Genomic DNA, 23,818 nt, shown 5'->3' with positions numbered 1-23,818 from the left:
TTCTTGTGGGGTTTCATCTTATGTGGTATAATGTGTGTTTCATGTTTAACTTCTTGCACTTGACACGGAAAACAAATCTTAAAACACCTAATTTGTAATTGGTCTCCTGAACAAAGATTCAAAGCAGAAATATGTAAGCTGCATAAATATCTTTTATATTCACTGTATTCAACTCCACATACCATTAGCATAAGTAGCACTAGGGAGATGTATTATTAGTGCAATAAGCATGAGATAATTCAAAACAAGTTAACTATTGTATTTTCTGCCATTTCATCTTACGTATTTGACTTGGTGTCTGAGGTATAACAGCGGAGTTTGAACTCTTTTACTGACAATTTGTACCTGCCGCAGCAGTTAGGCAGAAACACGGCTATCAAAGTAGCAGTGTTGCTGCCCCCCCCCCCCCCCTCTCTCTCTCTCTCTCTCTCTCTCTCTCTCTCTCTCTCTCTCTCTCTCTAAAGATGACCTGCTGAGAGGGACACCTGGAGGCAGCATTGGTTACCTGTGGCATGACATCATGAGCGCCACAACCCCCAGAATAATCAGGATTTAACGACAAGTAGCCTTTACGAATCCATTCAAAGTATGACCTCTTGACAGATACCAACTCCAACCCAGATTGTCAACCAGGTTACTCAAGATGCTCAAAATTAGATTAGATATATTGAGGGACAAGAAGATTGCACCCAATGATTTTTTTTTTAACTTTTTGTTTTATGAAATTTTAAATGAACACTACAACTATGTCACAATATTCACAGATGTGTCTCAACAGAGGTTCTCTATCAGGGCGCGTGCGTGCGTGTATGTGTTTTTTCTTGAAACCCATTTATCTGATGATTTACAGTATATGATGTGGGGATACATGCAATTGTAGGGGTGTTGAAGCACATGACACTGGATGAGAATTTCTCCTGACTACCCTTCAGTCTATAGAACACATGTACCCAAAACATAAAATAATCCAGACTATCCACACCTTTCTTTGTCAACAAAGGCTGGGGAAATAGGTGTTATTTTGTTACTTATTAGGGTTCATGGGAATACAAAGTGGCAGATTATGGTAGCTAGAGAAGCATGTACAACAAATCTCACAGCTCAATGTGCTATCATCTTGATGTTGAGGTAAGGTCTCGCATATATGAAAATACGAGTGGCTGGACAATAACCTGCAGCATGAAAATTTACAAATTGGCTAAAATGTACTACACCTTCTGGCCATGTACGATGAAATCCTCCTCCTCCTCACTCATCCAGGCCAAAGGACAGTGTCTGATGATGCAAGGCTACGATCTCATGAGAGGACACTCCAAAGGGAAGTTGATATGGCATACATGTTCAGTAAATGGCGACTCAGTAAAGTGAAATAATACAGCAATCATAGTGGTTGAACTTTTTTTTATTTTTCCATTTCCATACAGATCTGTCAGCAGTTTACTACAATTTTTTGATACTGCGACTTCTCTATACATGACAGTCATCAAAAAACAGTTATGTACTTTCATATCTGATGATTTATCCCAGCTAAGAACACATCATGTGCTTTTTCTGGGATGTTCTCAATCAAATCACAAAGCCAGCCTAATATTCTGTAAGCTTGTAATTTGTTCACTATGAGGAACTGTACTGAACACTTTGCTATCCACTGGAGGGTCAGTTTGCACTGGGCAATTTTGACATAGTTATAAATGGAAATCTTGTATGCATCCAATCTACTGAATTTTCATTTACTGCCACCTATTGCTACAGTCTGTTGGGGCAATTTATTTCTTATGCAAGAAGTATTCACTTCACTACCCTTCACAAAACTAAACTTATTTATTAAATGTGGTTTTTGCAAGCACACATTTTGCAATTATAGGCATTAGCATCCTTGGCAAACAGTTATTGCTAATGAGCTTTATTATTAAATATCTTTTTCAGTTTGAGAATAACAATGACATTCAGCAGTGCTTATGTTTATGCATAATAATTTACTTCTCTAATAATTATTTATGTCCATAAGTTATGTAAGGAAGATTACGGTTTGACTTTCAACTCAAGACAATGTCATTAGAGCTCGGTTTCAGGAGGGAAATCGGATATGTCCTTTTCAGAGGAACCATCCCCGTATTTAACTTCAGCAACTTAGGAAAACCATGGAAAACAAATCCTAATGGGGATTTGGACCACCATCCACCCGAATGAGAATACAGTGCTAATGTACCCCACTGCTCATGTAGAGAAGTGAAAGGCTCAGAGAGACCCAACTTAACACACATGGGAATATATGCACACTGCAAGGTGCTCCAGAAATGGGACTAAGTTTGCATGGTCATACTGCTGCCAGACATCACTAGGCACAAAAATAAAAAGAGATCACCTACAAATGGTGCATACCTTGCAAACCACTGCTGAGCACTGGAACAAGATTTTATGAAATGTTTACTGTGATATGGCACTGGCATTAAGTGTGTTGTGGCAACTGTGATATTCAGTGGAAGATGTGCAATGGTCTTGAGGTTGTGTTACTTGGTTCGGACTCAAATCATTGGTTTCCGACAAGGGCACAAATAAGTTTTGACAATATTGTCACTTTGCCTCATTCATATGGAACATTGTTGAAAATAAATTACTGTTTCAGCTGTATAGCAGATCAATTTGGCCAAGAATCTGTAACAACTATTCATGTTTCAGCAAAAATGGAAATAAATCTGAAATAGTAGCACTATTAATTACATGGCTGGCATTTGTGAAACAAACATTAGGCAACACAGTGCATGATTACAGAAGTTCCCCATCTTCTGGTTATCTAGTAGCAGTTTCATTGAAGGTTGCTGGAGCAATGTAACATACTGTACAATAAAGCTTGTAGAAAAGACATGCAAAACAACAGATATGTTTCACAACTGTCAGTTTGTTGTACTATTAAAGAATACATTTTGGACTTACGTTTCTTCACCAATCTGGAGACAACACAATTCATCTGATATGAATAATTGCTAAGGAAAGGTGTAGAAAGGGTGATGGATGTTGGCGTGGTAATACAGAGGCAACTCTGCACATTCTGAAGGATGTGTGAGAAATTTATAGTCTTTTAAGTAAACAAGGCGGTAGTATGTAAAGGAAAAGGATAGAAAAATTGGGAATGAGTGAGGGCAGGAGGCTGGGAAAGTAAAGTTAGGGATATCGTGGGAATGGCGATACTTTAGCAGCTCAGATAGCAGACACCTCTATTTTCTATTTGATTGTATCTGCCAGCTACATACGTCTTTAAATGCATATTCGTCTTAAAATTGACTTGCTTGTTGTTAATACGTGTTCAGAGACACTGTGCAAATTTATCTATTTAATTTTTGAACACCAATGCTGGCACAATGGTGATTTCTTGACGAAAGTCTTGTTTGAAGTCCACGCTTATGCAGTTTAGCTTCATACACACTAGCTTTCACACACATCATAAGAAGGAGCAAAAAACCGATTTTGGGAACAACAGGGTAGCTTTGTGCAATCCGCTTGAAACCATATTGTTTCAAAGAGCCACACCTAATGAATATGGAATTGATGAACACATTTGGCGTGGTGATGTAGTACACGAATGTCGCTGTTATTGTGACATCATACTCATCAACCAGATGATGATTCCGATCTCTGATAGACTGCACCATACTAATACCTCAAGGCTGTTAACAGAATGTTGTGGAATACCTGCCGCCGATTACATTGCACATTATTGTGTCGTAGACAAGAAGCCACTGCCACATTTTTTTGGATGTGTGGCTACTTGTTTTTCAACCCATGTAAGCAGAATGTTGCAGTTTGGTATTGGTGATGTTATACAACAGCAAATCTCATTATTGATATCCTTTCACCTTTAATTTCTGAGACTAAGTGTGGAGTACAGCATTGTATGGTAATGATAGATGGACTGGGGAAACCAGAAAAGCACAGACTCAAAGCATTTTAGATGGAGTGCTACACAAGATTGTTGAAAATTAGTGGACCAATAAGGTAAGGAAAGAGGTGGTTCTTCAGAAAACACTGACAGGAAGAAGGGACAGAATTATAGGACATCAGTTAAGACATCATGGAATAACTTTCACAGTACTAGAGGGAGCTGTAGAGGATAAAAACTGTACAGGAAAACAGAGATTGTAATACATACAGAAAATAACTGAGGATTTAGGTTGCAAGTGCTACTCTGGGATGAACAGGTGGTTTGTCCGTTTATTCTTTTTTTTTTATTTTTTTAATACAAGTTCACCAAATTCGGCACCTTTTATGCCAAATTTTACATTTTACGAAATTCTGTCCGTTTTGTCACATTCAGTGTTTTTTGCCAAATTTGGTATTATTTTTACAAATTTCTACACTATTTTTTTCGTCACATCAGAATTTGTTACACAGAAAATGAACTGTGATTTTAATATTATATACATACCTCAGCCTTGTGGAGACTAGATATAAAAATGTGATTTTAACATTTAATAACTATCAGTTACATATATTAGTAAACTCACACACTCAAATTTATAGCACATCTCGTAAAAATCATTGACTTCATGCTATTTTGCTCAAAACTGCAAATTTCACATCGTCATCTTTGTGAAATTTTCCTCTCCTTATACATACCGCACCTTGACAATCAACTGTAGTTATCAAAATCGTGGATTGTTTAATTATTAATATCAGTAACTGTTGTAGATGTTGGTTATTCAAATTACTATTACAAATGCAAGCTTTTTACAGATGTTGTGTGCAAGTGAAAAAAGATTATGGATAGTGAGCCTAGGAAAGATCCTAAGCTTGATTTGGCTATTTCTTTTCTGTCATGACCAATGCAAATTCTCTACGTATACAAGAAAATAACTGTAGGGCAAAACACATGAAACCTGCTGGCAAGTCATATTTTTAAATAATTCTATTCTGTAGATCCGGAATGCCAAACAAAATGTAGAACTCTAACCAAACTTACAATACAATTCTTTCAATGTTACACATCTTGGGGCACCCTTCTGCACAAACTCCTTGGTCTAGTAGTGGAAAATAAAGAATGTTCTACAAACAAACATTTTTAGAACAATTTATTTTATTTCATCCAACAGTCATAGCGGAAAATAAAAAAAATCGTCTGAATTCGGCCCATTGCAAAGTTACTTGAAGGGTGTGATAAGTTACAGTTATGGCATAATGTCTACTTCAAGGAATGAAATAAATATATTTTCAACTTTAAACAACAAACAAATCAGAATACAAATTGGCTTGTTCATCAAATGTCCACAAAAAGTGTGTTGGCAATATGTATTTCAAAAATATACCTGGAAACAATCATTTCCAGAATTGTTACTTTTCTGTATCATAACTCTATGGACCCTTTGCAGTAAAAGATTTGTTTTATCTTGGCCATAATACAATTTGAAGAAATTTGTACATAGTATTAAACAGTCTTTCAAGACAAGTGCACTAAAGCACTGGTATTAGGAAAAAAATAAATATTCAACAAATTATGAAAATAAGTTGATCAAATGAATGGTTCTTATCAGTTAGGAGAAAAAGTGTTTTGGACACAATTTGTGCTACAAACTGAGATGTTATCTTTTGCTTCCCATTATAGTATAAAAGCAGTGATTTATGAAAAACAAAAGGCACTAAAACATTAAAAGGCGATAACAGTAAAGAGTCAACATTGCTTACAACAGTCAGAGGCAAACTATATAGGTTAAAGTACAAGTAACACAAAAGAAAACAAATTTATACAGGCAAAATCGAGTACAATATTGCTCATGTAATGCATACTGTACAACACACAACAACAATCACAACTATGATAATTTTCATTCTTATGCTCAAAACAGAATTTGACGAAGTCTAGAAGACTGTGCTATATTGCACAATGGGTTCCAAGAGTAAAAGAAAGTGGAGACTTGTGTAATAATTCTCATGTGCATCCACATAAGGCATTGGTGAGTAGTGTAACTGAATGGGATGCATTTTTAACAAGTTGGCTGCCACAAGGCCACTGGCTGATGCAGCAGTCTCATGCCCGATGTGTGCCAGCAGGCAGCCCCTAGTTCCACTCTGTTCAATACAGCATATCTTTGGAAGTTGTGTTCATAATTCCATCACAATCCCCTGCACCCTGTTAATCACATACTGCGGATCAATGCAGCCTGTAAATGGATGGTATTACCAGTTTAGCCTTCGTCATAGTTGTGGCCTCGTACAGTTCAAACTACTGTAGGTTTCTTGCTGTCTATTGCCATCACCATCACCATTACCAATACGTCATTGTCACTGGTGTTGCTATCAGTTGTGCCCACAAACACATCCTCATTACAAGAAAGCTATGATAACTCTGGTTCACCATAAAAACCTTATTTTTTCGACATCCTGAATAATTCTTCAGTGAAACCAGTCAGTTTTTGGAAATTTAAAATGTTGACAGTGTGGGATTTGAGTGAAAACCATTTACATTCACGTTATATGACAGGAAATCTCACTGTCCATATCAAAAGGTAAATTAGGAGTCAGCTTCATAATGGATTTAGAGCCATGATGTAATTTTGTAAAGAATTAGTAATAAAAACCATTGAACGTAAACTTGCAAAATAATAATAATAATAATAATAACAATAATAAAAGTTGAACAAGATACAGTACCAGACTTACTGTATACTAGAATCAACTTAATCAAGGAATACCAGTTAATGCACACTACTAGACTGAATAGAGTTGAATGTGTGGCTGTCAGCGGGCACGCAATGTCAGTCACAAGGCTCCACTGTGTCCACCAGTGGCCTCATGGTAGTCAACATGTTAAATTACTCGAGTACGGAACATGAAATGCAACTTCAGAGGATTGATGCAGCAGCAAAAAGAAATTTGCTGACATGATTTGAACATAATATCTACTTTAGGACAAGCAAAGAAAGGGCTTAATGACACTGTACCATTTCATGCAGAGAGTGGTTGAAGATGTAAAAATGTGTAGAGATGATAATTAGATTTATTAATCTACTCAGGAATTTGTCTAAGCAAGCAATAAATATCTTAATTTCTCCTACAGTATGCTACACACTCACTCTTACTCTCTCTTGTTATGGAACACGTCCAAAAAGGCAGACGTTCTGGATGTATGAAATAATACTGCTACGCTGCAGTTTGAAGTTATATTTTGCAGATGTTGTAAGTGATAGTAATGAAAGTTATCATCATTTCATTCATATAAGAAGACAAAAGGATATAGCAGACATGAATAATGCCTTATTTGCCAAAAGACCATTGAGAATGCACAACAACAGGCAAGATGTTAATAATATATACATATCTATTTTACTGAGGGAGGTAAAAATCATTTATTATATTATTTGTTGTACAGCCATTGAAGTCAGTTCCTCTCAAAATTTACAGTATTGTGAACAGCACAAAAGTACACCTTACAATTGAACAACCACTGTTGGGACCAGGAAACTGAAAGTTAAAGCTGCTCCCCACTGAAACGATTTTCTGAACCTTCATAATGCATACTGCTCAGCTCTTACATGCTGCAAAACAAAATATACAATGTAGTCAGAGGATTTGTTATGTAAGTGGACAAAGATTGAATACTTGAGTAAAGCAGTCCTGTGGACTAACAAGCAAACAAGCTTTAGAATTTAAAAATCCTATTTGATGATTGGCAATTTTGATGCAAAACACATTTTAAGGGGAAATATGTGTTTCTGTTAAATTTGGGCCGTCCTGTGGTGGAGTATGTAAGATTTTTTCTGTAACTGTCAAATATATGTTAAGCAAATATACCTACAACCCAACCTACCTTCCATACAAAATAATGCTTTTTTAATTAAATAAAAATTCTTTGTTACTTCTTGAACACAAACAATTATTTTTAAAAGTAAGCAATATACCCTAATAAATCACTCCATGGAGAAACATAATTTTCCATCAGAATCACATTATATACGTATACAGTCATAACGTTAGAAATTTTTAGGGTATGTGTGGACAAAATTCTTCAAATCAAACCATAAATTTGTATAAGACAGAACACTTTACTAATCTATTGATGTCATGTGAGTAAGGTGTCAATCATGAAAACAACTGCACAACTATCAAGGGAAAACTTATTGTAAGTATGTATGAAGTACACCACTAACAAGTTACAAGAACGACAAATCTTGCACTGCAAGGAACAGAAGGCTTGTTTCCAAATGACTGTTTCTTTAATAAACTAAAAAATCGAATAGCAATAGTAATCTTACATGAAGGACATTAGAACAAAGTGAGAAATTTTGCAAAACAATTGAAACAGCCATCCTTATAGTGCTCAATATTGGTAATTCAGATCTCTGATAAATATATCTTTATAAGTGAGAGTAAATTCATAACTGGATTTGAACTAACAGAAATACTTGAGAATACAAAGTCTCATTTTTAAAATTCTGAGCAATTCCAGCTTATAATAAGAAATCATTTGAATACACTGCATCACAAACTTGGAGCTACTGTCATATATAACTAGACACATTTAATGCACACAAAGTGATAACATGAAAAGAAATGTACATGCTCATAACAAGTACCTCTGAACTCTATAAACAATAAAACTTTTCAGAAGGAGCAACTAAAGTACACCATGTTAATGGGAGAATGTAGGACACTTGTTTCTAATTTAAAGTAAGTTTCATATTTAAAGCACATTTTACAGAAATAATGGTTTTAATGTAGCTGCCTTTTGTTGGAAGGATGCTTGAGAAAAACAATCCAAATACATCACTGATCACATACAAGCTCTCCCTCACCCTTCTAAATCCTAAGAAAAGCAAAAACTTGTTATAAAATTTTTGCATGTTCTACATTTTGAAATGGTGGAATTTACATCCAGGTCCAGGTGTAGTTGTAGTTCAGTGTGCTCACCAAATTTCAGTTTAATAAGGTTGGTAAATAACACTAAATATACTGACTTCTGCACGTATACTTTTTACCAACTGAACAGAACACACACTAACCAAGAGGTAAGTCTTAGAATGTACAAAATCCTTAAAATAAACTAACAGTTCATTTCAGTCCACAAAAGGAATACGTTCTTAGAAGAATAGTATATTCATTTCACAAGCCTGAGCCCAATTTTTAAATGTTTTAAGGGCTTGGTATTATAGATCTGAACTTTCTAGTGCTCTTCTGCACATTTGTTGAGCGGAACTTTATTTCTTCCCTGCTTCCATAATGCTTGATAGTACATTTATGAATAAAAATTTGTGTAATAGTGAATGGAATCAACATCATGTTTTCATAGATGCATAGGTAAACTGATAATTCAGAACTCTTGTACAAATGTTCATGTTCCCGTGCAGACTTTTTTTTCCAGTAATTTATATTTAACAGCACCTTAAGGAAGTACCCACAGTCTAAAATATTCCAGATATACCATAATATGGACTAAGCAATCTGCAAACACAATCACACAGTCCACACCTCACAAGTAACTTTCTAAAAGAATATAATATGAAAAGTTTGCGCCTTGAATATGGGAAACAGAGGAGCAGCAGCAGTAGCAGCTACTATTACTTCAGAATATAATGGTGGTGTAATTATAAATGTTAATATTGCCAACAATATGCTCCTGCTAACAGTCCTTCACAAGCAACTGTACGAGTCAGAACTGGTGGGCATGAGAAACAGTCATATTAAATATTGCCATGTAATTTCTCAAGTAACAATCAATATTTTTCTTGTAGAATGGCTCACACTACTATGGTTCATGCAGAACTAAGAGTTGAAAACAAAGTCCAAAAACCATCTACTGAATTGTGCTACTGAAAGAAGGCTTTACAGCTCATGTATTACAAATACCAATCTAGAACTTACTTCTCAAACACATTCCAAGTTTAATAATTACAAATGAACAGAATATATGTTACAGCAATGTATGTGGCAGTACTCTGGAATATCACAGCTGATTGTGTAATAAGTGTACAGTACTTATTTCATACAAACAAGGTTGGGGCATACAACTGTCTATAAAATTACACACTGTTTCATTTGCCTCCCTTGAATCTTTCGATTTTTTTAACAATTTTAAATCTTTGTTACACCGTGTTCTGTTTTAGAATTTAGTAGCCATGTTTACTCTAAAAGTGTAACAAATGGCATCTTATAATTGTTCAAACTGGCAGTTTTGGTCATGGTATTTCTAAAGATATTTACAATTTTCTTTTGGAGTGTGCACCCACAATCAGCCCAAAAAAAGACATCCATGAATTGCTTCATTTGACATCCTGTCAGCAGGAACCATCGGTCAGGTTCTCATTATACAAAATATGTTGTCAAAATCGCAACTTCATGTGCCCACTCAATTACGCAAATTCAAATTAGTCTGGTGTAATACTAAGTACAAGGATATATACCAGCAATGGCAGCAGAACATCAACAATCATTGTTTCTGGCAGCAAAATAGTGTATTTGTCCAAGTGCGGTATACTTTCAAGGTCACAGCTGACGACACTGTGATGAGATCATGAAGACAGGTTGCTCAACTTCAAATGCTGAGATGCAAATTTTAATCTTTTGTTGCTGTCCTTATCCCTTGCACAATATCTCATTCATGTGGTGAGCAGATGTCTGTCTATTCCAGTGAAGATTTTCTATTATACTAATGTATGTATACTTGCTTCTACATAAGGAGGTTATACTTCCCCTTTTCTCAGCAATCTGCTAATGTTATGTCTCCGTCACATCTGACAACAAATTTTGCAATGGCAGGACCCAAACTGCCTAGTTTGAAGACGTTGTAGTGGATGCAGATCAAGTCTACCCTGTCCCATTAACAAATGTATACCAATAGTACAGTTGCCGTTAACGAGTCTCACACTGTTCAGCCAGATAAAAAGAGTATGCCTCTTCACTGATGTCTCAGTTCAGTGTCATGGGAGCATACATGATAATGCGGCTCAGAAGAAATTTAAATACAATGATCTGAGCATCAAGGTAAGTTCACTGTATGGAATTCCAGGATGTAGTAAAGACAGTAAAATAAAAGATAAGGTACTGTTTGGTACTGCCTATATCTTGCTTAAAGTACTATAAAATCACTCAAGTCACCAGGCCTACTCTTGAGGAAGCAGAAGTAACCTGGAGTAGACGTCACTGTGCAACAATGTGAGCTCTGTTGTGAAAAACAGAAATAATAATAATAATAATAATAATAATAATAATAATAATAATAATAACTTATTATTATTATTATTATTATTATTATTATTATAGTCTGTCATTTAACTGCAACCTTTGATTGCTCAGTGCTATGACTACCTTATGTTCATCAAAGCAATAGAGCAAGGGAAACTGCTCACAATTTGTTTCACTCAAAAACGTGTACTAGGATTCTATAGTCTGACTGAAATTACTTATTGGTCAACACTTCACACGGAGCTGGTTTCCTCAATCAAAGCACTCCACATCATGCTACTGCCAAAATAAATAGTCAGTTCACTGTGTGTGTGTGTTCACATCTGATGAAATGTGAAACAAAAGGACCAGTTTTAAATGCAAAGATATCTCAGGTCATAAAATGTTGATGGAACTGGAAGACATAAATGCATGACGACAAAGATTTTTGTGCGACATAAGAGAGACATTAATTTCAAGGACATTTTGGACTGATAAAGCATGAGTGAATGCTGTTCATACCATTACTAAAGATTGGAATGACTACGAAGGATAAGGTATAGCACTCTCCACAGGCAAAGAAGGTAGGATTATTCTTTTTCATGTTGGTATCTACCATGGCTTCATTTCTGCCTATCCGCTGTTTTAAATTGAAGAAAAGTGAGAGTATACAAATCTAAGAGAAGTCAGAGTACCATGATAAAATTTTGGTGTTGTCTGCAGAACAAGGTCACATGCTGACGTTGGTACCTCAAGACAGCACCACAAGTAAGACTTTTGTTGCACTGTGTGTTTCCCTACACCACTGCAAACGGAAAGTTATTTATGTCCAAGTGCAGTGCCACTCAGCCCAGTCCCTCTGTAATCAGCAACCACTTTTAACCATTGCTAAGAACAATAGTATTGTGTTAGCACAGATCTGGCTGTGTGCTAACAGAACAGTTATTCTGAAATTATATCCACTTAAGGCCAACTGTGCTCTGATGTGAAACTATAACCATGCAATGGACTTTTTCCAAAGTTAAGTATATACAAAGTTCAAGTTTTAATAAATTACTAATAATTTGTGTGTGTGTGTGTGGGGGGGGGGGGGGGGGGTGTATCTGCTCAACCTTCTCCTGAAGTACACCACAGAAACTCGTTCAAAAATACAAAAATACGTTGTTACCAAGTTCAGGAAACTCATCAGACATTAGACATCATTCAGGGGTTACGATAACACTAAGTTACTTTGGATGATACACAGAGAAACTATAATTATTAGAACCCTTGCCACTTCATAAAACCAATTAACTACCAGGGCCTGGAAACGTTACTGAAATGGGCTAGGGGCCTGTTGCTATGCATTCAAAGTGAGTAACTGATGTGTGGAATAATGATGGTTTTCTTGAAGATAATGTTAAGGAACCACTTATTGCTTCCAGCTGTTCATCCACTTTGGAAAGTTCCAGTGACTCTGAAATCAGTGGTATCTACTGTTTTTCAGACAAAGAAGCTGTCTGCAGTTAGCAACTGGTGGAGATATGTACACAGAAAACATTTCCTTACTTTTTAACAGGAAGGCTTTATTTTGTACATGCCGTACTCATGTTAACCCATAATGTGTCAGCTCATGTCATCAGTGTGAGACTAGTTTCAGGTAACCAACAAAAGTGAGAAATGATAGTTTGCTTTTAGCACTCATCTTTCTAGAGTTTGCTTGTATATGTTAGTTTTAACTGCTGTGAACAAAGAGTGTGTGTTTAATAGTTGTTGGCTGCCATTATCTTGGACACATTGCACATCACTTGGTTGTGGTTACGATAGCAGTACAAAGTTAAAATCACTGTCAACACATCATCTTGTGTTCCACCTCATGACAACACTGTTCCATGTTACACGTGGGTAAAGTGGCCCTCACACATTCAAAAATATTGTTGAATATATTGACCCACCGAGGATGTGTATTGGCGTATTGTCAATAGTAGATATACCAGATATATTGACAATCAGTACTGATGGCCTTCAAACATATTCTCAATACACACCGAGTGTGTAAGGTCAAGAACTGACAGTTTCACAATATTCACTATTAACATGTTGACAGAGCTTCATGAACCAGCCACACAATGTTACTATGCACCATTTATGTTTTCAGTTCGTCTTTAAGCATAACATCCCTCTGATTCAATTTTTCAAGAAGTCTTAGCACAAAAAAGTTTCAATAGGACTATGCAGTGGTAGTCATAACATTTACCACTTTAAGGTGGTCAGTGAAGGCTTCATTATGGCACTTACTTCTTTATTGATTTGGAAACATAGTAGACTGAGACGAGTGAAAAATACAGGTCAGCCTCACAACAATATCAAAAAACATAAATTACATTGCTTACATGAATTTATCATTGTAGGACTGACTGAATTACTTCACAGGTTTAAATAACAGTTTTGCTAATTGTATTCGTTGATAATACAGTACTACAATAAAAATGTTCGAATCACCTGCCTGTTGTCAGAAAACTCAGCTACATCTGATCTCTCTTTGACTGTGATTGCCTCTTTTGTTATTAATCAATTTTGCTTCCTATTTTATGCCATACAAACATTAATAATTTGTTGTAAGAGGCAGGATTCATAACAAAATAATTTACAAAATCTTGTGTCCATGGTTAAGATTTTAGTTAGTAAATAAACATGCAACAAGTCACTTCTCTTTTTAGCCACTCTTGGACCTATTTCCACTTATCATTTTCTGTTGTTTACCAGCTAAAGCTAGAAAAATTGTGGCACATGCTTTCTTTTGGGTTTTCAACATCTTAACCTTGTAAAATCGCTCTGTCAACTGAGAATATTGACAAAATCATTGATAGTGTGACAATTGCTTCACTATACTGAAAGTTTGACAAACTAGTTTTGTCAATAAATATCAAACAGTGCAGGTTCCTTAACAGCACTTGTGAAGTGACCAGCCACATTTGTGTGTCGTCTGTAACAGAGCAGCAGTCAATGTGACAACACTGTAGCAGTAAGTGACAGAAGTCAACTAAAAGGTAATTTTAATCAGACTATAGTGATACTGGTATTTGCTTTTTCAGACCATGAATAACAGCTTAATTTCTGCAAAAAACTTGCTTTAGTCCTACAAAATGTCCCATTAACCCATTAGCATTGTGCGTTGTCATATGGCAATGCTTGTTACACTATCTTAAAATCGTTTCCATGACATCAATGAAGCAAGAGTGTTGGTAGCACTTGCTTCTATTTCATAAGACTGTAAAGATCACTACAATGCAAGTTTTAACAGTACATTTAAAAGTCGCAATGTATGCAGTGTTGGAATTTGTCATTTGCTGAATGAGAAAGAAAAATGGAATATAATTTTGAGTAAGTATGTGTTACACAATAATATACGAAATATGACTTTGTTTTTAGTATGGTTATACTTTGTATACTCAAATATAAATTCTTTGAAAATTATTGCTTGTTGTGCAGTAAATTATGTTGAGCTAGGCTGTTTGAACTTTGGTGTTGCCATGAGGCACTTCTACTCAGTAAAATGAAAAAAATTCCCTTTCTTGTTTTGGAAGAGGTTTATCGCTTTCTGAGGCACTGGGTGTTCTTAATAATGATGATACTGATGGTGATGTGTTTGTTGAGCCATCAGATCTGAATTTAAACACAGATGAAGATTCAGGAAATTATGTTGGCAGGTAAGTAGGCCTATCACTGGTTTGTTTTGAATTGTCTGTTTACTGGTACTGACACAGACTACTTTATGATTTTTTTATTCCATTTTGTATTGTTAAAGATTAGTAGACAACCTGTCCTCTCCCCAGTTATGAGCTAATGCTGCAATAAGGCTGCCAAACAACAAAGGATTTGTGTTTATTATGAGGACCATGACCCACTGGCACAATCAATGAATGCTGCGCAGATCCTATTGCATCTGAACCAGCTGCACCATGTCCAAGTCTACCAGAGCACTCTGTATCCAAAGTAGGATCTACCTTATTATCTGGCAATATTGTGAACTGGTCTTCTAATGGAGATACACGAGGGCAGAGGTGGGAGAAAGGAGCTGACTTTGACATTCAAAATCCCTCTACATTTCCAAGACCTGCGTACTCAAGATACAGAATCATGTTGATCATCAATACATTTGAACTTTTTATTGACCAGGAATTTATTGAGCATTTGATGAAAGAAACAAAGCATTAATATTAGTTCTCAATTGTCAGGACCCAAAAATTACAGCAGACAAGATATAGTGTTTAATCTCCATTTTGTATGTTAGTGGCTACAACAAGTTACCTTCTAAAAGAGACTATTGGGACTCAAAAGATGAGATGCAAAACTTGGCTGTGTCTCAGCCTACAAGAAGAGAGGTTTTTACACTGTGCACATAATACTAAGATCGATCAAAATGACAAAGCACGGAAAATCTGTCCAGTTATGGAAATGATGATGATGATTATGATGATGAATTGGGTTGAGGGGGGCACTCAACATCACGGTCATCAGTGCCCTGACGAAAAGTCAACATGAAATCTCATGGGTGGGGACGAAGGCTGTCCCCACATGCAGAGCAGTTTATAACATACTAAAGTCTGCTGCCCTTCCCCACCACTTTAGGGACGAGGCCTGATAGTTCAAAAAATTTCACCAAACTGTTAACACTGGTATCGGTATCTGTGAGGATGGTGGGCAGATCTCCAGCGAGACCAAGGGCTGCAGTTATGGAGATGAAGCACTGCATTGAGAATTTCATACCTGAGGAACATCTGTCATATTATGAATGTATGTTGAAGTACTCTGGCTGTCATGGACACAAACAATTCAGCTGCGGTAAGCCTATTAGGTTCAGCTACAAGATTTGGAGCCTCAACACCAAAGATGGATATTTGGTAAATTATGGACTTTATCAGGGCAAAGGTCCTAAAGGAAATACAGTCTATGAGCAGTTTTTTGACAAGGCAGCAAGTCCTTAACTTGTTTTATTAGATGACATTCCTGAAGTGAAGAGAGAACTTTGCTACAGTTTCCACATGGACAATCTACTTGCAGGTGCATCTCTGTTTTCATTTCTCAAGTACTGTGGATACTCTGCCATTGGTACCATGAGAGAAAACACAATTCCTAAAGAATGTCCACTGGGAACAAAAAATCATTTTCCAATACATTTTGAGCCAGCAGTTGAGAATCAATAGAGCAGTATGTGCAGTGGCTGGACAACTCAGTTGTCACAGCAATCTCTTCTTCATGTGGTGGTGCTCCAGAAGTTGAGCAAGTCCAGAGATTTCCGCAACTAAAAAAGTGAGCGCACGTGCGTGCCCCCTCACACACACACACACACACACACACACACACACACACACACACACACACACACACACGGATGTAAGATGTTGGCATACAAAAGAGTTGGATTTTGTATAATAAAAGAAGAAACCAAAATATTTATCACCTGGAATTCAACGGCGAAGTAGCAGCTGTGTACTTGCAGAGATAAAAAGCTTTACCCAAAGGAGCTGGAAGAACTTCTGCATCAAAGGCATCTTCTGAGAGCTGTATATCAGGTTCAATTAGATTTGATAAAACTCACCACCTCATCTGACATACAGGAGGGAAGAAGAAGAAGAAGAATACATGTTCTCACAATGACTGTAAATCTACTGTGAGAACAATGTTCCAAGTGTAATGTGGGATTGTGTATGAGGTATTTGATTCTTTTAGCCATGTATTGTTAGCAATTGTATTGTATCATAAAATATCAATTGTATAACGAAGAGTTAATAATAATTTTAAATGAAAGTTATATATGCAATAAGAACTTTCAATAATCTATTTATTTTGTTGAAGTACTAATCCATATAAATTTAGGTACTGAAAACACCTAGCATTGCCATATGGCAACATCAAATACCTCGCTAAAGGCGGTACTGACTTTTGTGAAAACAATTATGTTGTGTAATTTATGCTTTTATAGACACAGTAAAAAAAAAAAAAAAAAAAAAAAAAAAAAATTTCAAGCATTAACAAAGTATCAACACCGGGATTTGAGAGATCCGCTCAATTACCATTGGTAGACAAACTAGCAATCATTACATGAAGGATTCTGCACAACACAACATCCCCACTTCCACTTCATTTTCATCACTTAGTAACACCACAGTCTAACACACAGAGTCATGACATTTTTGTTATACACTGTGACAGCAGCACTCTAACCAGCCAGTAAGTTATGCTTCTGAAAATGATATCGCACGAGTGCGAATACTATCACTCATATCGATTTGCAACATAGTTTTTACAATGGACAACATATATAGTGCCATAAAAATTGATGGTAACACCACATTTGACTTTCTTTAGTTTTCTAAGGACCTTGGGATGTATGAAATAGTACATTACAGACCACTTTATTTACAATTATCTTGTAACCTACAGATATTTATTTATTGAAGAATACCATTTTCTTTTATGAACAAGAAGAAAGGATTAGTAAAGAGCATAAACCCAACCTTTTGCAAAAATATGTCGTACGCCTGTTTCCCAACACAGAAGAAAGCAATTCTGTTATTGCTGCTACATCTGAACCACAAATGGCAAGAATCTTCAACGCATTCACTTTTGAAGCAATAGGAGTTGCATTTACAAAAATATTCCCACTTTGGAAAGTTGAGAGAAGTGTAAGAATGTGCAAATCATTAGACTTCACAGAAAAGTGTTACATGTCAAAGAAAGTGCTTATCATAATAAGAACAGACAACAGAATTAAGTGTTTCTCAGGCATAAAATATGCGTATGTATTCTCTCAATTTCAGCTGTATAAGCTGCAATTATACACATATTAAAAAGTATTTATTCATGACTAAGTTGTAGCTTATAGTGCTGAATCAGAGAGATTTAGCTGTTTTAACATTTATTTCAGGATCAATCACATCTTTCGATAATTTACCAATGATTGAACTGCAGAAATATATTAACTATTTTGTTAATCAAGTAGAAAAATAATTAAACACATAATGTCATCTTACAGTTGCTCCCTCACCACAAGGGGAGCTAGTGTTGTTCCAACTTCTGGGGTAACAACTTTCACAGCAGTGTGTGTCGCAACTGTATGTGTTACACATTGGTAACACCAATTGAGCTAGCACTTAAGATGGGACTAGCATGAAAAGTAAAGCTGTGTCTAAACTTGTCTTTTAATATAATTTAACCTAATAATTCCAATACTTTCCGATATTCAATAAATGTTTCACAGCTCTACATTCAATTTTTGCACGCCTACATAACATATATCACAATGTTTTACAGTCAGAAAGTAAATTAATACACTTTGACATAGTATTTATATTAATGTATTCTTTTACCACCAGTTTACTATGACTATGAATTGATACTTAGTCCATTTTGTAACAATGAAGATACCCCTGTGTACCATGAAAACAATCTGCCTACAGTTTTGTGGTGGCTATCTTCACACCGCCAATGACTAATTATACAACATACACACAATTTTGCTATTGCCACCAAACCAAAATGTGCAGATGAACAGAACTTGTCAGATATTTATAAGCTGTTATTTAAGACATCTACTATGCATCATCATATAACATTTCTTTTTTAATGCCTCTTGTAGTGTTTTGTTAACACTAAAGTACCAAAATATGAAGCCCTCTAACAATTTATGGCACACTATTAAATCTGAGTGATTTTCAAAGCCCATAAAGATGCTCTGCTGCTTAACCCACACAACACTAGCACACCTGAGAGAAAGGATGTGGTGGAGAACTGCTTTGAACAGTTCATTAATGAACTATTTGGCTTTTAATTACTATCTCCATATTATTCCACTTAAGGGAGAACCTTACACACCTGAAATGTGCCGCTAAAATGTTGCAAAATAGTTTGATACATGGTTTCTCTTATTCTGTAGTTACAATATTTTTCTCGCATTCATTTCATGGAGGGTAACCAGTTGTCTCCAAACTCTATAATAAGTCAGATTATCTTCAGCAAAAACCACTAATTTCTCCTTAAGAAAACCTACAGCTCAAGTATACATCACTTCAACCACACTACAAAAAGTTATGTTTACTTCAAGCTGGTCTTTGACATAATAAATGGATTACCAGTGTTCACCACTTCATACAAATGATGAAAGAATATAAGCCATCCAATAGTTATCGGCAATGCATTTTTAGTACTACCTTCAGCATTTTCAAAAACCTTCTCTTCCTTGCCTATGTCTGGATCTTTCTGAAAGACAGTTACAGCATGATGAAACAAGTATTCCATTCTGGTTCAGATCAGTTGAACAAATAAGAAATCAAAAACACCACATATATGGTAGCAACCAGAAAGGAGATTGGTTTATTTATAGTCCCACTGCCAAAGCTTCAAATAGCCAACTAAGGACAATGATGCCACAATGTTGCTAGTTAAGAGACAGTGCATGTTAACATCAGAGCAACTCGCACGTGTCATTCCACATGTGCCACAAATGGCGGACACTAAAACATGTTTAACAATGGCAACGTAAATTCCTGTTTTCCAAAAAGTGGGCAATCTTTCTTCAGCTTGACAAAATGGTATGGGGTAATATAAGTTGAATTATGCTTTAATAGCTGTTGACTATGACAGATTCCCACCAGAGTAGACTGATTACCTGACAAATACTGCATTGTGTCATTAGCTAGTCTAATCCACATATATCACCCACACTGCTTCTAGAAAGTAGTAGAAAGACATTCATTTTGTGATAACTGAAGGCAGTCACGTTCCAAAAATTTTTCACAACTCATTCTCTATAAAGGACTCCATTAAACATTTTAAAGTACTACAAAAAAAATTACAACAAAAGGAAGCTAATTTCTTTGTCAGTATTACCTTTTAACAAAATGCACTTAGTCTGGCACGTGTGTGTGTGTGTGTGTGTGTGTGTGTGTGTGTGTGTGTGGAGGGGGGGGGGGGCGCACTTGCATTTAAATATATCTCACAAGATACTACTATGAAGTTTCCTGTAAATCAAGCAGGGTTTAATTTTTCTGGTCACTTGCTGTGACTACTGTGATATACAGTGTCCCACAAGAAATGGTCAGCATTCGGGAATATGACAGGAACACTAATTCATAGCAAAAAGAACTTCATATGCACACATGTCCTATTCTGAATGGTTTCTGGGATAGGACACACATAATGTACATTTGTTTTCGGGCTAGTGGCACACATGAATGTGTGTCTTATCCACTCAACCTCTGAAATTTCATGTTAGCCCAACCTACCTCATTGCTTTCAAACCTTTTTGCTCAAGATGTCTTTTTGCCAATAAAATAGCCCATGGAATGCACAGCTGTCCATAGTGTGTTGTGAGTAAAGTAGTGTGGGAGTCTGAGCATGTAGCAGAGAGAAGTGTCTGTTAACTGAGTTTATACATAGCTCCTGCAGCCCTTTAGCAATACAATTGCTAATTTCTGACTCATTGAATTCCTGATGACAGAGAGTTTACCAGAGGTTTCAGCACATTGTGTGGAACAGGTATTCTTCCAAGTTCTCATTTTTCTTCTGATCATGTAGTTCAACAACCTGTCTAGGAACAGCAACACATTGTTGAAATGGTGTAGTATAATCTTACTAGCAGCACACGGTGACTTTCTACACATGTCAATGTCCCATGAACATGTATACAGCAAAGATTACACTGGGAAAAACTGCACTCATTTCACACACATTGTGTCTACATCTTCACATTGACAACAATACCACAGGACTAATACTGTCACTGGTTAAATGACAATCGTCATCTGCTTCCATTAATACTATTCACCAATCAGGTCACCTTTGCACAAAAGTGAATCAACAACACACACAATAATCATCTAGGAAAATTTATATGCTACAGAGGAAACTGATTTCCAAGTCTGTTTTTCAATCAATGTTTGGTGGAGCATGTTTTGTAACAAACAGATCCAGTCATGTTCGAAGAGTGAATGACGAGACAGAATAACTTGCCCCCCCCCCCCTTTTATGGGAAAATTCATTTGTTAAACACCTTGGTGATGGTTGTTCCTTTGGCCCCACTGACTGTGTTGTATTTCAGCACGACAGAGTCTCTCCACATTTTCCCCAGACGTTTGAGGGAACATCTCACCCAAAATTACCATAATCGCTGGATTGGTCATGGTAGTACAATTAACAGGCCACCAAGATCGCCAGACCTTATGCCATTAGATTTTTGTAAAAGGGGTTGGATGATGTCTCATGTGTACATACAAAAAGTGGATATGCAAGATGTACTGCTTGGTCACATCGTGGATACTGCTGCCGTCATTATGTAACATGCAGAGGCACTCAGATATGCAACACAAATGTTCTCCGAAGAGTGCACAAATGCCTTGAAGTTGACGGTGGGATATTGAAACATTTATTGGGAACTGTACAACAGCCGTAATGTGAAGTGTATGATCTTGCTTACAGATAAATGTGTTATAAAATGTACAAATCAGTTGACACTTTGTAAAACACATACTATAATATTTACTAACTACTGTACATGAATAAATCTGACTATGTATTGAATAATATGGACAAGCTTCAAGTATGTCTCACTTGGAACAAAGAACAAATGAGGATTTACGGGATACCATACTGGATGAAATGAAATGCAAACAACTTTTCTGGTTTTGACATTTAATGAGAATGAGACAAGGAAGACTACCTAAAAATCTATTTGAACACAGACCAACAAACAGAAGGTGCAGAGGAAGACCAGGACTTAAATGTATTCAAAGGATAGGAAGGGGTGTGAGCGATAGAAGCTTGACCACTGAAAACACAAAATAGGTTATTATGGAGGCCAAGATACGGGATGTGGTAGGAGCCATAGGGATCTTGTCAATATATATATATTACATGAGTTCTATCTCGGAAACCATTTGGCATAGAGCAAATGTTCATACAAAGTTTTTCGATTCAAATGATCATTCCTGTCATTTCCCTGAATACTGATCATTCTTCCTGGGACGACCTGTATATCTACACAACAGTGAATTTTACATAGTAATTTCACTAAACTTACAATGACGTTAAAAATCAAAGAAAAATCCCATACTTAAATGCTTTTGGAGTTAGTATGAGCTTTTACACTGAGTTATAAACTGTTCCCAAGATCAGAGTGAATTTCTACATAACTATCTTGGAATAACATTGAATTAAAGATGAAAGATGACAAGTTATTAGAAAACAGAAATCACTGCAATGAACCACAATCTGAAATTGAAAGTCATAGCATTAACAATACAAGAATAAATTGTTAAATTACTGTTGTTGCTGAGAATAAACACACCAGCATGCTATTCAGTCTCTTAAAAAACACTGCATCTTGGTAAAGGAATTAATACAAAGTGCTGAACAGCTATCAATCCATTTATCCCTCTCTCTCACTACACCATAGATTATTAAGATAGGCCATAAGCTCAGCTACAGTACACTTATTTTTATAGAAGTACAGCTGACTGAGATATCTTAACATGACTGGATAAATGATTAACTTTTTTTTCTGCTCCACATTCCATTTCACATACCAGAACTGTCAGCCAATTTCTCCACCTCAGAACACATTGCATTTCCCAGTTTCTTGTCTTCTTGCACTCTTTCTTATTTTTTAGCATGCAGGGAAAGTCCTGTGAACAATAATGATTTTTTTGTTTTATGTACAAACAATCATTGCTTAGTCCATACTACTACTCATTACAAGAAAACCAAAAATTTAACTTCAGATTTAAAGAATACTATTTGCAGCTGGTCCGTTAGCAAATGGGTTGGAAACATAATATGGTAATTTTTTGAGAATTTCTTCAACTTCTACTTCATTGGGGAAAAGCTAATGACATTCACTCAATTCCAATGTAATGAGAAGAAGCTGAGTCTATTGCTGGTACTACAGATTTATGTTACAGGAAAAAGGGATGGTCAGTCTTCAACAGGGTGGCAGTGATGTTCCTGATCACCCAACCAAGCAGATCAATTAGGAAGCTACAGTCTTTATACATGTGGTTACAAGAAATTTTTCTTCCTTGTCATAGACCTCACAATTACGGTTAGTATTAGTCTTGTATACATCTCCAATTTAGGCACAATAGTTTGATGGTGATGGATAACTAACATCTTTCATGGTGTGTACTATTTGTATCATTCATGAATTTTCCGTTATATTGTTCACCTCATGGCACAAGAATCTGGAGGAGGAAGCTTAGTTTGTAGTATTCAAATATTCCACAAAATGTTTCACTATTTGTGCATTAGGACCAGATGGTGCATAATACAGCTATCCACTGAATCCTAAAAAAGATCCTTTCATTTTAAAGACAATAATTTGTCTAGTACCATTGTTTGGAAATAGGTACTGATCAAAAGCCTACAGAATGGAGATAAACAAGCCATAGTCTGCACAGTAAGACCGCTAAGATGGGTTATCCCACATACATCCACAGGATGATAAAATGTATCACAGTATTGTTTTCAGTAAGTTACTGTGGACAATGTGGTGAATTTTCTAAACAAACAAAATCAACATTGTTAACAATGTTCTTCAGTCACAGACATCAACATAATCTCTGGTAACACATGAAAGTTTCGTTATTTTATGATATTTCCGTGACGTAATTCAGCCAACTTAAGTACCTATAAC

At 36.1% G+C, this 23,818-nt stretch overlaps 1 protein-coding gene across 7 annotated transcripts in view; it reads right to left on the bottom strand.

Moving 5' to 3' along the window:
- Window positions 1-5,038: 5,038 nt before the first annotated feature.
- Window positions 5,039-23,818, bottom strand: part of LOC126470166 (protein phosphatase methylesterase 1) — a 96,095-nt gene continuing 77,315 nt past the window's right edge. For 2 of the 7 annotated variants that reach the window (XM_050097804.1, XM_050097803.1), the window contains exons 9-10: window positions 22,713-22,811; window positions 5,039-7,526 (exon numbers count right to left, since the gene is read on the bottom strand). In XM_050097804.1, the coding sequence (XP_049953761.1) occupies window positions 22,793-22,811 (19 nt within the window). In that variant the 3' untranslated portion in view covers window positions 5,039-7,526; window positions 22,713-22,792. The other 5 variants (XM_050097802.1, XM_050097805.1, XM_050097801.1 and 2 more) reach the window with 5 other exon arrangements.

This window comes from Schistocerca serialis, chromosome 3 (genome assembly GCF_023864345.2).
Source record: "Schistocerca serialis cubense isolate TAMUIC-IGC-003099 chromosome 3, iqSchSeri2.2, whole genome shotgun sequence".
In the NCBI taxonomy this organism is placed as follows: Eukaryota; Metazoa; Arthropoda; class Insecta; order Orthoptera; family Acrididae; genus Schistocerca; species Schistocerca serialis.
The sequence above is the reverse complement of the archived record's forward strand: the minus strand, read 5'-3'. Positions and strand labels throughout refer to the sequence as shown.